The sequence below is a fragment of the Theobroma cacao genome, chromosome 2 (genome assembly GCF_053813885.1).
Source record: "Theobroma cacao isolate CCN51 chromosome 2, ASM5381388v1, whole genome shotgun sequence".
NCBI classification, from domain to species: domain Eukaryota; kingdom Viridiplantae; phylum Streptophyta; class Magnoliopsida; order Malvales; family Malvaceae; genus Theobroma; species Theobroma cacao.
This window is the reverse complement of record NC_142640.1, coordinates 2,267,183-2,280,847: the sequence shown is the minus strand read 5'-3', so window position 1 is coordinate 2,280,847 and position 13,665 is coordinate 2,267,183. Positions and strand designations below refer to the sequence as shown.

Genomic DNA, 13,665 nt, shown 5'->3' with positions numbered 1-13,665 from the left:
TAATAAATGCAATTTAAATTTTAGTATTTATCCAAAGTTAAGAGTTTCCAACTAGTACTGTTGATTTCTTTAGTGAAAAACGTACTAACAGGATCGATCCAAATAATTGAAGGAAACACGTACAAAAGGAAATTTATAAAATCCATTAATCTTCATGTAACTTTTAAATTTTTGTAATGACCTTCTAATTATAATGCCCATCAGGCTAAAAATAAATGGTCAATTTGGACTAATAAAGTGGAAAGAAAACCCAGTAATTAATTAACAAAATCTTTAAGAGAAGAAGAAAGTTTAAAGACTCTTCCTAATTTGTTAAATGTAATGAAAATTACAATTTTCAAAAGTTTCTTACCTTATTTCACCTCCATGAGTATAATATTCCTTTTCCATCAAAGCCATTAGTAAAATTTGTGAGCTTTGTCTATCAAATATTATCATCTTGTTAATAAATAAGTTTTAAAATTAATATTTTTAAAAATAAAATATTTATAATTTTAAAAAAATTAAAATTTTTATTTTTACCTATTTACTAGGTGACAGTCAATAGTTAAATAATAGTATATAAATATTATAGATAAATAATAATATTAAATAAAAATTTTAATTTTTTTTAAAAAGTTCGTTATGAATAAGAAAAGGACTTTTTTATATTAAAAAAACCTTTAAATAACCATTTATTCATTGTAAGAGTGAATATGAGTGGTATAATTTAACTGTGACTAAAACAACGGTTGAGATTGCAGAGATTTAAACTGATTGGCAAAGGGCAAGACGTAGATGACGTGTCAAGCATTGAGTGGATACTGGGAAGGATAGGAGGGTTTCAAGTTTCAACACTGGAACCCAGCTTTCTCATAAACCCTAACCCCGCCAATACCTCCCTTTGGGTTCCAGCTCCCCCAAATAAATAGCTTCTCAAAACAGAGCCACTTTCTAGCCCTCTCTTTGCAGAATCGCTCTCAAAGCTCTAAAGCTCCCTCCCTTACCGCCCAAGTTTCGCCAGGTAACACTCTTTCTGCTGCTTCTTCTTCTTCTTTCGCTAACCCTAGATCTCGATTTCGCCATTGGATTAAGTTTAATTCGTTGAATAGTTTCCGAAACTTCGGTTCGGTTTGGTTACTGAGATTTGGAACACGTGCTTTTTCTCTTGGCAGAGAGAAAAATGGATCGGTACCAGAAGGTGGAGAAGCCGAAGGCTGAGACACCGATAAACGAGAATGAACTGAGGATTACAGCTCAAGGGAGAATGAGGAATTACATTTCTTACGCTATGACTCTGCTTCAGGTTTTTGTCCCCCTTCCTTTCTCTTAAGTTTCCCCTTTTCCTGTTGGATATTGGCATTGTATTGAGTAATTTGTAAGGCGTTTATTTAATATTTGTTGTGGAAGAAGCGAGCGGTGTTTATGTGGTTTATAGAATATTCTGTTGAAAAAGCTTTGGTTTCATGTTGTTTTGTAGGAGAAAGGTGCCAATGAGATTGTGCTTAAAGCCACTGGCAGAGCTATCAACAAGACGGTCATGATTGCTGAATTAATTAAGGTGATTGTTTGATTATTTGCGGTTAATGTTTCACTTTATTAATTTTGTTGCTATGTGTTAGTTTCTTGACAAGTCATGTCTGTTATTGCTTTTGCTGGTAGATAATTGCGTCGTGCAATTGTTAATAGTCAGAAATGGTGATTTTTGTTAGTATATCTGATTGCCCTTATCTTTATAATCCCCTTTTCTTTGAGTTGTACTAAAATATGTTAACTTCTTCCAGAGGAGGATTGTCGGTCTTCATCAGAATACATCAACTGGATCAATAGACATAACCGACACATGGGAACCACTAGAAGAAGGCCTTCTTCCGTAAGAACATAGATTTCCTATTCTTTCTAGTAGTCAACGCTTTAATTTTCTTGGTATGACTAACATTTCATTGACTCTGATGTATGGTGTGCTTGTGCAGCCTCGAAACCACCCGCCATGTTTCAATAATCACAATAACATTGTCAAAGAAAGAGCTGGATTCATCTTCGATAGGGTAAATAACCACTACTTATCTGCATAGAGTTTACAATGTCCAATATAATATTGTCCACCGAACCCTGTGATTTACTAATGATTGTGTTGACCATGCTGCTCTATTGGTCTGCAACATGTTTGATGGCAGATACCAACCACCAATCCCAGCTGATCTAGTGAAGCCATTGGCTGAGTTTGAGGACAATGAAGGAGGTGAGGCATTAATGTAAAATTGATGTTCACATTTCTGCTTTGTGCTGTGTGTGGCCTGAATTGATATTTATACTCCCATCTTCATGCAAATTAGAGACCTCCCCTGACATCCAAGGCAAAGGATATGGGCATAGTGACCAAGAAAAATATGGAGGTATAGGCAATCACCATGGCTTCTGTAATAACATAAAATAACTGTCACATAAATTTGAGTCATTAAAGGTGTGTTTGGGCAAAGAGATTTTCATTCATAAATTTGATATGATAGAGATCTTAAAGTCCATTCATAGTTTCTGCTTTGTTATTTTGCTTTTTCAACATGTTCTGGAGATAATCATCTGAATATGGTGTGCTTGGCTTGGTGATAAAGTTAAAGGACCCTTGACTCTGTTCAGAGTAATTTCAAATCATTTGAGTAAGGCTAAGATTCAATTATTTGCTTTTGTTGATGAATGGTGAAGGGGACGGTAGAGGGAACAATCTTGACAGCAAGGTTGGTGTTGTGTTTGTTGGTTATAATAGTTGCTAGGTTTTATCCCATAGGCTACTTTCCATATCTGAGTAGTTGTAGGATGTATGTTTGGATTTAATGCCTTGTTTTTTGGAATGAAATGGTAATGGTGCTGGACATGATGATTTAATGGAAACGTTTGTTATCAAGATTCTTGCTGTATTGCAAATTATGTATTACTTATTTTCATGAATGTGCAGGAGCACATATGAACCTATGATTGCATTTTGCTTATGCAGGCAATATCAATGGCGTGGTGGAGCACAGGAATGGAGGATGGGATGGTGGGCGAGGATATGGAGGCAGAGGTCGGGGTCGTGGGAGGGGACGTGGTTTCCGTGGGCGTGGGAGAGGAGGCTATGGTGGTGGAAATATGCAGTGGGACTCAGGATATTACAATGGTAATGGTCCATCAGGACCGTTGCCTGGCCAGGGTCGTGGTAAGTCTTTGGTTCCAATGTTCTAATTTTGCCGTTCTATTGTACTAAGTACTACTTTTAGTGACAATATGTTATCCCAAAACCAAACCATGCTCTCTTTTCTTTATTTTCTAAAAAATAAAATTAAAACAATCCATTTTCTCGAGAATCTCATTGGCCATTTTTCCTCTGTTCATTTTGTCCTTTCAGTGGGTTGAGTTATTTTAAGAACAAAACTCAACCACAGATTGCACATTGTTAAACATCCAGTCCATTCTAAGTGATTTGTACAATTGTTCTTTTAAGTTGCGAGTGTATATTGACTATTCATTTAAAAGAAGATAGAGTATATCCATGTCGATAAAACGACTAGTGAAAGACATTGTCACAACATCCCAAAATTACAAACCTTCTTGCCTTGGGTGTCAATGTTCGAATTTAGCACATAGGTTTCTCTTGCATTTCAATGCATGCCTTTCTTTTTTGTTTGCCCTAGTTTTGTTGGTATAAATATTCAATTCAACATTATTCCTGATCACTGATTGGCAGGTCGTGGACGTGGGAGGGGAAGGGGACGTGGTCGTGGTCAGGGTTTCAGATCCGACGGTCCATTCCAGAAAACCGCTTGAGCATCTAAGCTTTTGCCTTGGGCAGAATTATGGTTTTAGGTTTTGAAACAAAAGCACTGGATGCCTGCTTTCCCTTCATCGTCAGTCTTGTCACTATTTAAGGCTTTGATTGGAAAGTTGAGTTGTAGGGACCTTTTTATAATATTTGTTTTGACTTTCTAGGCCGCAATTTTTGTAGGAAACTAGTTGGTAGGATATTTTATCACGCTCTGCCAATGTTGTACAATTTCTACCTCTTTTCTTTTCTTTTTTTTTTTCCGGGTTTTTTTTATTGAGAACTATTTTCTTCGAAATAATGGAGCACTAACATTCCTTCATACACCGTTCTCATCGGTTGGTGACTTAGGAACCATAAATTCCTCAACCATAATCTGAAAAAAGGTAGCACATTTGACAGGGCTGGACTTAAAAGACTTTACCTACTCGTCAGATTGATGCATGCTTTACGTGCCGAAACTTAAATTTTTTAAACTTGAATTATGTAATTTAAAAACATCAAATGAAAATGTGTTATATCATGTGACATGTCAACATATGATATAACACGAATGAATGACAATTTAAGTTTAATTGATAAAAGGATGGAAGGGTCTCGTCTCATTCAAAATCGATAGTAGTATTAGTGATGTCAATGTATGATAAAATAGTGGAGGATTATCTCCAGTTTTATATTACCTTTCGAACATTAAGATTCATATACAAAAGCTTGTCAGCTCGTCAACAGTCTGGCATACCACCCCATCACAGCGATCAATTTCGAACCAGCAATTGGATTTGAAGAGAGTATCAAAGGAATGAACAGTTCTGGCCAACCTGCAGGGGTATAAGAAGGGCCTTCTAGAGTAAATGAAAACAGTAAAGACAATTGGGTTAAAAAAAAATCACATAAAGACAAACAGTGAGTACCTTCCAGGTATTTCCGTTTCGAGCACATTCCATTGCCCAAAGCCAATTCATCATCTAGTCCACAACTCTTCTTGAGATGATAGCCTATATGACAATGAATTAATAATGATCTCGGATTTCATTGCTAGATGTACATGGAAGGCCTATCGCTACACTGAACTCAGCATTCAAAGCTTACCCTCATGAAAGTTGTGCTCAGTCATCATCAAATCCCCCTTCAAATTCTCCATCTCCATCGCCATAGTCATTGTCTTCCACTGGCCCTTGATCAGCATCTTCGGCCATATTGTAGCCTGTGTTGTTTTCGGGGGCATCATTTGCATCCACCATTTGTGCATCCTTGTCAATAACCTTCGTAAACTCCAGATACTCATCACTGAAGAATGAGGCATAGGGCTTTGCTACCTGCATGAGGAATTTTCTTAGCTTGTGTTTTTATAAGATGGTGATGAATTTTGGAGGCTGAAAGAGAATTGATTAGGATAAAAAAAAAGGGAATCCATAGGTATGCCACTTTAAAAATCTAGTATATGATACTATTCCACATACTGACACAGACATGCACAACAATAATTTGAAAACATTTTAATTAATTTTCAAATAATTCATTAAAAGTAATACCACCTTAAAGAAACATCCTCGCTTCTCGGCACTTTCTACCAGGTTGCTCCAATGCTCATCACGCCTCAATGTTGATGCTGAACCTACTACCTATAGAAACAACTAAATAGGTGAAGTACATGTTTTTACCCAAAGGTATGACTCAGACTTGTCTTAGTATATTATCGTACCAGTACAGAAGACTTTGCTCGGGTGATTCCGACATTCATTCGCCGAAAATCAGACACAAAGCCTATGCCTCTATCTTTGCTTGCCCTAACACAAGAGAATATTACAACATCCTTTTCCCGTCCCTGAAAGGAAAAGCAAGGATTGCATCAATCTTAAGATCAATTGTGCAGGATATTAACCAGAATTAAGCAACAATCAAATAAAGTGATACATACTTTAATAAATTTCATAAACATCTTGCATGATCTGGCAAGCCAGGCATAATTGTAAACTAATAACTTATTAATTAACTTATATACTAATTTTGAAAGCTTTTAAGAAGCACCGACATTTTATAACTACATCTATTACATATATGCTGGCTGATGAAATAGTTCAAGATATGAATGCAATTGGTCAAGTGTGCTCTTGGGGACTTTCACATTGCTACGTGTCAAATGAATTCATAGGAGCAAATGAAGATAAAATCAACCACAAGTCAAGAATGTAGCTTTTACAAATTATATCTCTACTTGTCACTGTAAAATTATCAAAAATTTACTTGACAGTGCCTAAGAAAAACCAAAGATAATTGCATGAAAGCAGCTCTATACAGAAGGGAGCAAGGAGATTACCTGGAAGCCATCAATGGTACCAATATCCACAACTTTTTTTGACTCCACCCCAAAAGTATCCTGAAACCGCTCTTGTAAAAGCTTGACTTGATGTCTATAAGGGCTTATAATTGCAAATTGAGAGCTTGACCTGAGCTCTGGATACATGGTAATCAATTTATGATACATGACAAGAATAAACTCAATCTCATCGATATTTACCCAGGACCCACTTCCTGAGGGCTGTGACTCTTTCCCTTCATATATATCAAAAACGCAAAATGGTCCAAAGCAGCGGTATTTGTGCCAGTCCCGAGTAGTTTGGTCTTCAACATCTGATCCATCTTCTAGTGCCTCATCATAGAACTCCTTTGAAGGAAAGCTTCTTATCTGTTCAACAAATAGATTAGATCAACTCAAAGAAGAACTATCAAGTGGATGCTTTTGGCAGCCTCAAAAATAGGAGCATTAACTGTGATATGTTTCATCAATCTTGGTAACAATAGGTTATCTAAGTGAAGATGACACATGGTCCTAAAGCAACTTGTAAAAGGTTAATTCGCCACCTGATTAAGTAACACTCTTAAATCTGAAACAGACAACCAGATGATGCAAAAGAAGCACTACCAATAAGAGCAGACACCATTACTAAACACTAATAAACTTGGAAGAAAGAGTGCATAATCTCAAGCTGCCACATTATTGATCCAGTTCAGCACATCATATCCGATTATCTATAATCTGCTCAACTGGATCTCTTCCCACCAAATTGGATACTACATGTTCATTGACATCCTTGGAGTGAAACATCACCAGTATTTTGGTTGATAGAAGAAAATATTGCAGCTCAATAATAATTAGTTAACAACATAACTTCTAAGGCTTCAGTATATATTTATATATTTTTGGATAAGAAACTTCGGTAGATATTTATTTTCATACCTCAGGATGCATTCTATACTGGGTCTTAAGCATCTTTACAGGATAACCAGCCATCTGAAATCTCTTGAACAGACTCGTGCCATAGCTTCAAGATTAAGACATGTGTATGAGAGGGAGAGAGAGGCTACAAGATAAATAGTCACCTTTAGCACAAATTTAGTGTTTTACCCAAGTTTCTCTGCAACCGGTGAAATTACAGTAGCTGGTAATTGAACTGGATCACCTATCTAAGGAAAATTAGTACATTAATAAGCTGCACTAAGAACATTGCCCAAGCAAATGCAATGGTAGATAATATAAATATCAAACAGTTGGTACACGACCCCTGATGCTTTTTTAGACTGTAGAATGAAGATATTTACAAGAAATTTCACAATGAGATGAGATTTGAAAGTTGCAAATGTCAATTTTCCTTATTTGGGGAGTTATGGACTTTGCATAGTCCCATGGGTGCAAACTAGAAATGTAACTTCCAAGTCAAAGTTTACATGGAATCTGTCATTCAGAAATCATGGCTTTTCTCCATAAACATACATTTTTTTTCATCAATTTTATATTCCCATCTAACCACCATTATCACTATCATGGCCACTACTATGACCAGCAGCATCACCAGCATCATCTAATCTCACCATTACACCTGCCAAAGATTTCCAACCACCATCTTTAAAGGCATGTTATTGCTATTATCACCAGCACTACCATTTTAATGATTCTGTAATCACCATTTCGACACTATAACACTTAACTCCGCCACCTTATTAACAATTTCAATGATATACCCGTTTTTTCTAAGTTAATCAATTTTCAATACACTCACATAAAATGATGATAACTTATGAATTCCAGGTTATAATTACCTAACACTTACGTCCTCCCACTTTAAAATTGTAAGAAAATAGAAATTCTCCATCTCAAGGAACTGTTAGATGAAGAAATACTACCATATTCACAGCAATCTGTGAGAAATACAACAATCATTATTCTACCTTTTCAAAACAAGAGAGTAGAGAATAAAAAGCTGTAGGGGGGAAATGCATCACAATTATACCAGAAATACTTGTTTGCATCCACTGGCCAAAGGAACAAGAGTTGCAGGTTCCACCTGTTCAAGAACATATAACTAGATAAGGATGGCAGAACAATGGGGATAAAGAGGAAGATTTGCATTATCTAAATCACTAGCAAATGTATTCCTAGGGATACAAAATTGTGAGTTGTGACTGCCTAGCAAAAGTTTTTTTTTTTTTTTTTTGAGAAGGTTCCTGCAATGCCTTTGAAGAACAGATAAACCATGTACAACATTGGCTAAACATAATCTTGAGAACTATCTAGTAGTTCTGCTCTTTCTGAAATTTGAAAAGCTAAAAGACAACAGATTAAGGACGAAGTGAAGCAGCTTATTGATCACACTCACATAAAGACAAACAATCATGACCAACAAGAAGAAAAGAGATTTTAGACCCTTACAGCTTGTGCAGCTTCATCTATTATAACAACATCAAAACCAGTGTTCAGTTTAGTAAGCACTGCTGAACCACTGAAGCTGAGAGTGGAGAAGACCTGTTGATAGTACAAAGATGCAGTGAATATAACCATATGTTGGACTTCACAAACAATACAAGTTAGATTTGCTTACAATCACAGCCTCATCTAAAACTGCAGCACGAATACTGTCCAAATCCCTTCCTGTGGACCCTTGTTTCTGCTTATCACCAGCCAAGTCGCGCTTTTGATTAACCTGCAAAGGAATTTCTGATATAACTATTGAATTATAGTCATCAAGACACCTTTCAAAAATACTTCTTCCTTTGGCTAGTGAATGCATTATATCATTTAAGGTTTATGAAGACAACTAAAATAATTGATAGAAATTCCTATATTTTGATGGGGTTGACAGTGCTTGCCTTGTGATTAATAAGATATAGGCTGAAAAGTGAAACTCATACGAACTTGAATCTAACACTTATGCAGAGTGATTGTGCTCATCATACCAATAATAATGAAGTTCTGAAAGTTAAACTAGATACATACAAGGTAATCCATGGAGACTGCCTCAATGGAATGGTGTGGTTTAAGACCAATGCGCACAATCTTAGGGGTATATGCGCGAACATTTTCATCACGAACACCTGTAAAAAAAAAAAAGAATAATATATTGTAACACTATATCAGAAATGATATTCTGATAATATGAACATGCTCTTGAAAACATTTCAGACAACTTTGAAACAATCAATAATCCCCACCCTCCAAAACAATTTATGAAAACAAAAACAAAAACAAAATTGACAACATCAATTACCTAGTCAAGCACTTCCACAGTTATACAATGATATCAAAACCTAGACTCAAACAAACAAACTTGTTACCGAAGCAAGCCTACTTAAGTGGTTTCATTTGCTCTTTTCAAATGAACACCCAGTTTCCTTAATCTCTCTCTTTTTCGTTTATGTTTTTTCAAGAACCTAATACACGCAAAAGATTAAATATACAGTTTAAATCAAGTTTGTTGGGATGGAACACAAATCAAGTTAAATATTGAGTTAAGTTGTTAATGAATGTAGTCCTTGATAACCATACCATGTAAAACTTGATGATTAAGTCTACTATAATGGAAGAGCAAAAGGAATCACTGAAGAATGTTGAAAAATGGTGTATTAGTACCACTGCCTATGAATTATGATTTATACTGACTCTTTTCTCTAGAGAAGTAAATGAAAGTGAGAAAAGTCATACCAGTTTTCAGAAGGCGAAAAACAATCTCATCAAGAGCAGAGTTTGATGGTGCACATACTAGCACCCTTATGCGATATTTCCGACTGGAATTAACTACTTCTGGTTTCTGCACAGCAATTAAAGTTAGTAGATGATAATTGATCAAATTGCCACAGGCCAACAAACCAATAGCAAGACTTAAGCCTACCAACTCGTTCCCAGTGGTGGGAAAGAAACCATCATCGCCATCAATAGGCATGATAATATCTCTGGGATTAGTACCCATCAACCATGGAGAAGCCCATCCCCAATGCTTGTATCTACAGAATGCAAAAGCATTAAAGTTCAATAGGTCAGCACAGAATGGGCATGTCAGAATCAATTGTATAATAAAATTTTAGGCTGAGAAACACTAGAATGTTTTCTCTTGAAACAAAAATTAAGACCATCATTAGACCTGACCTTTTATATTGACCAGGAACTGGAAAATATTTAAAATTATGCCTCTGAGAAAATGAAAAATATATTCCTTCTCCTTAGAGGACATATGAGGATAGCATTTTCAGGTGCATAACCTTTTTAAGATTCAATGTCCACTTGAGGAGAACATAAAAAATTTCTACATGCAAAATGCAGCTGAAAACATGGTTGGAACAGAATAGAATAATTCAAGACATCCCTGCTCAACTGCGAACTACATGAGACATAGCAAGATGGATAGTCCTCAGTTAACAATCAGTACATACTTTTCTTCAATGGGTAGTTCTGGTCCACGATTTAGTTCAAGCAAGCCACTCCTGCAATGACCAGATAAAAACATTGGTATTGAATATATAAAATTCTAGGTTTATTCCTAAATATGAAACATTGCCTAGATCTAAGAAAACAAAGAAAGCTAGCAAAATTAATACTTGGAGTGCACTCTTCCTGGAGTTGCGTGCAAAATAGCACTAAGAAGTCCAAGGATGGTCTGTGTTTTTCCTGTTCCAGGCGGACCCTACAAAAATGTACATGGACAGCAAACAAAAAATAAGGAGCATATTATGTACTCAATCTAGGTGGCTATAAACAAAAGTAATAATGCTTACCAACAAAGTAAATAATATACCTCTTCAACTGAGCTGGAGAAATGAAATTACAAGTCGACTTTAAACCCCAATTTCATTGCAGGAATTTTCCAGGTGTTGAATTCAAAGAAAAAAAAAGGCATGCAGCAAAATCGGTGCAGCTAAATCATCAAAATTTTCAGTCTTTTTTCTACAACTCAATTCAATGCGAAGCACTGACATCAGATAGCCTATACATTGAAACTTCACCTCTTATTTTCTTCAATCAAAAGCACCAATTCTATGCAAATTTGGCATAGGGCATGGACAGATTACTTATTCTCAAATCCATCCAAATCATTTATTCAATTTATTTAGAGTGACTGCATTACTTTAAAATGAATAGATTACCCATAACAGATTTTAAAAAAGAATTAAATGATTTAAGAAATTGGAATGGCAAGGGGAAGTTTTAAAAGAGAAAGGAAGAGTTTTTTATATTAAAATTAAAAAAAAAATAGCCAATGCACAAATAGAATAAACCAAGCAAGATGCTGTTTTGAACCTGTATCAGGACAAAGGCTTTATGAGACAGACCAGCCTGCAACAGAGAGAATGAAATAACTATTTGGTTATGAGTAGGCTAATAATAAGGAAGAATCCAAACAATTAGTTGCTTATGCTAAAATTTCCACGGACTAATCAGACAAATGGAGTGAGGGATGGCCATCATATAAATAACTAGCATTAATAATTTGACTAGAGACTCACATCTATAGCTTCCTGTTGAGATTTATTAAGATTCTCCTTAAAATACACATGAAGGGATCCAGAAATTTTCCAGGCTTGGTCTTTGGAACCAGAATCTCTTTCAGCAGCTTTCAATATTAAATCCTTGAAAGGGAGAGAACCAACTGAACATAGAGCTATGTATTCACGTGCAATAGTTGATAAACTACAAATCTGCAAGACATATTGCATTAACTAATGCCTCAGCAAAGATTGGATTCACATGCACCTCCATCTATCAATATATATGATGTATTTGATGCATGGTCAAAGCAGGAAAGATGAAGATATCTGATTACCTTTATACTGAACAAGCGTTTCTCCACTGCAGTGCCAGAAGAAGTGATAAGAGCTTGCATACGTATCAACCTCTCAGAATTTTTTTCAACATCAGGATTTACTTGTGTGAACTCTCCAGCCAGGTACATTCTGAGCCGAAGCAGATTCTTTTGTCTATGCTCCACCAATGCAAATGCATATGTTGTTGGGAGTTTCTTACTGCCCTCTTTAAACTGCAAGAAGCAAATGCATAATGAAAAATCCAACATATTTCTTCCCTCTCAACATTTTTCGATTTTTACCAAATAACCCAAAAAGATCATGAATAAGAATATAACTAACATGGCTAGGATCTGAACTATATTTTTGGCCATTACTACACTAAACTAGCTGAATTAATATAAGCCAACAACACATTAAACAAATGATAGATTGCCTCAACAAGAGAATTGTACAAGTAAATGAGGTGCCTATACAATTATAGCATAATAAAGGAACCGTAACACGGTGAATTATTTTAGGTCCTTTCTGGTTGTTGCTTACGAAAATTTACTTGGAGGAAAAAAATGCCTGTTTTACTTTTATATAGAATGATAATATTAGAATTGGTGTTAGATATTTGTGGTTTGCTTATTTGTTTAATCAGTCATGATCTCATATTCTATCATTAGCGTTAGCATCATAGCAAACTTTTTAGAAAGCTTAAAAAAAAAGCACAAATGACAACCAAACAAAGCGTTAATTACCTCCTCTTTTGAAAGCAGCAAGAGATCATTCTGTGAGATTGATTCTTCCTCATCTGCCTCATATGTAACTGCAGGTAAATGAAATCCATCGGCCTCGTTGCACTCCATAACCAGCCTCAGCTTCCAATCCGTCACTACAATGCTTAATGCAGACGCATGAGAGAGAGAGAGAGAGAGAGAGAGTTGGCAAAATTTTCTCACGAACCAAACAGAGAATCCCTACCTTCTTCTTCATCTTTTCTCTGAACAATCTGAGCTTTGACTTCCTCGAATAAAAGCGGCTCGAAAGTAGCCAAGTAATCATCAACGTCTTTGTATGTAGCCTTCACTTCTTTTAAACCCGAAGCCGCCGCATCTTTGCCATTTTTCTGATTCCAATTTCAAAAAAGAAAAACTAAAATTCACAAAAAAAAATACAAATAGACAAACCATTGATATTCCAAATAGAGAAGAGCAGAGGGAGACGTACATTGGAAAATTTAAGAAGGCGAAAATAGTCCCAACCAAGAATTATTTTACAGAAACGAACAATGGACGCATCTTCTTGAAGCTTATCTTTGTCCACGGCCATGGCTTTTTCCCTTCGTTTCCTCCGCTTTTGCAGAGTAAAATGGCTTTCAAACTTTCTGAAGAAACTGACAAGGAAATAAAAGGGTTTAACAAAGTGGAAGGTTTAAGGCGACGATCACCAGCAAGCTACGTTTCGTTGCCGTAATTTGGAATTGGGGCCCAAATTTTGTGAGGTCGGGTTCCGGGTTTTTCATTTTTTGGGGGAATGGGCTTGTTGGAAGACTCTTTTTAGGGTTTTCGTTGTGGGCTACATTAGGTCGGTGGTCAATGGGCTTTTATTGGAATTGGACAGATCTAAATTTTAAAAGCTTAAATAACAAAGAGACCCCTAATCTATGTCACTTTTTACAATTGAATCCCTAGATTTTTTTATACTAAAAAATCTTTTATTAAACATTTTCACCCAAAATTCTTTTTATATATTTTTATTGTACGATAAAAATATTATATTTAAAGAATCTCTTAATTCATTTAAAAAAAACTCATTTTGCATGAATGTACACA

The 13,665-nt window shown here is 35.7% G+C and overlaps 2 protein-coding genes across 4 annotated transcripts; one reads left to right on the top strand and one right to left on the bottom strand.

The window, feature by feature from the left end:
• Positions 1-844: 844 nt before the first annotated feature.
• LOC18607374 (uncharacterized) lies at positions 845-4,097 on the top strand. Of its 2 annotated transcripts, XM_007041516.3 has the most exons (9): positions 845-1,003; positions 1,155-1,285; positions 1,460-1,540; positions 1,764-1,852; positions 1,953-2,027; positions 2,157-2,221; positions 2,316-2,375; positions 2,972-3,172; positions 3,701-4,097. In XM_007041516.3, exons 2-9 carry the CDS (start codon positions 1,163-1,165, stop codon positions 3,778-3,780), a joined length of 774 nt encoding a protein of 257 aa, XP_007041578.3. In that variant the 5' UTR covers positions 845-1,003; positions 1,155-1,162; the 3' UTR covers positions 3,781-4,097. The 2 variants fall into 2 exon arrangements, with proteins under 2 accessions (XP_007041578.3, XP_007041579.3); XM_007041517.3 differs by lacking the exon at positions 2,316-2,375.
• A 280-nt stretch (positions 4,098-4,377) lies between these two features.
• On the bottom strand, positions 4,378-13,271 carry MAA3 (P-loop containing nucleoside triphosphate hydrolases superfamily protein). 2 transcript variants are annotated; one of them, XM_007041513.3, is made up of 22 exons: positions 13,061-13,271; positions 12,815-12,959; positions 12,592-12,725; positions 11,866-12,078; positions 11,549-11,740; positions 11,343-11,378; positions 10,643-10,728; positions 10,478-10,528; positions 9,940-10,051; positions 9,753-9,858; positions 9,048-9,145; positions 8,653-8,754; positions 8,484-8,576; positions 8,065-8,118; positions 7,182-7,240; positions 7,014-7,098; positions 6,093-6,461; positions 5,478-5,600; positions 5,311-5,397; positions 4,865-5,091; positions 4,687-4,770; positions 4,378-4,593 (listed from the first exon to the last, which is right to left on the bottom strand). In XM_007041513.3, the coding sequence occupies exons 1-20, from the start codon at positions 13,160-13,162 to the stop codon at positions 4,882-4,884; spliced, it is 2,457 nt and encodes an 818-aa protein (XP_007041575.3). In that variant the 5' UTR covers positions 13,163-13,271; the 3' UTR covers positions 4,378-4,593; positions 4,687-4,770; positions 4,865-4,881. The 2 variants fall into 2 exon arrangements, with proteins under 2 accessions (XP_007041575.3, XP_017970760.2); XM_018115271.2 differs by lacking the exon at positions 11,549-11,740 and having other exon boundaries at positions 13,061-13,270.
• Between the last annotated feature and the right edge of the window lie 394 nt (positions 13,272-13,665).

Bases quoted from the DNA above. Each gene is read 5' to 3' on its own strand.
- LOC18607374 (XM_007041516.3), top strand. From the start codon at position 1,163: ATGGATCGGTACCAGAAGGTGGAGAAGCCGAAGGCTGAGACACCGATA. The intron at 1,286-1,459 runs GTTTTTGTCCCC...GTTGTTTTGTAG, and splicing joins ACGCTATGACTCTGCTTCAG to GAGAAAGGTGCCAATGAGAT. The intron at 2,376-2,971 runs GTATAGGCAATC...TTGCTTATGCAG, and splicing joins TGACCAAGAAAAATATGGAG to GCAATATCAATGGCGTGGTG.
- MAA3 (XM_007041513.3), bottom strand. From the start codon at position 13,162: ATGGCCGTGGACAAAGATAAGCTTCAAGAAGATGCGTCCATTGTTCGT. The intron at 10,729-11,342 runs GTTCAAAACAGC...ACATTTTTGTAG, and splicing joins AAGCCTTTGTCCTGATACAG to GGTCCGCCTGGAACAGGAAA. The intron at 5,092-5,310 runs GTGGTATTACTT...TTCCTCATGCAG, and splicing joins AGCGAGGATGTTTCTTTAAG to GTAGCAAAGCCCTATGCCTC.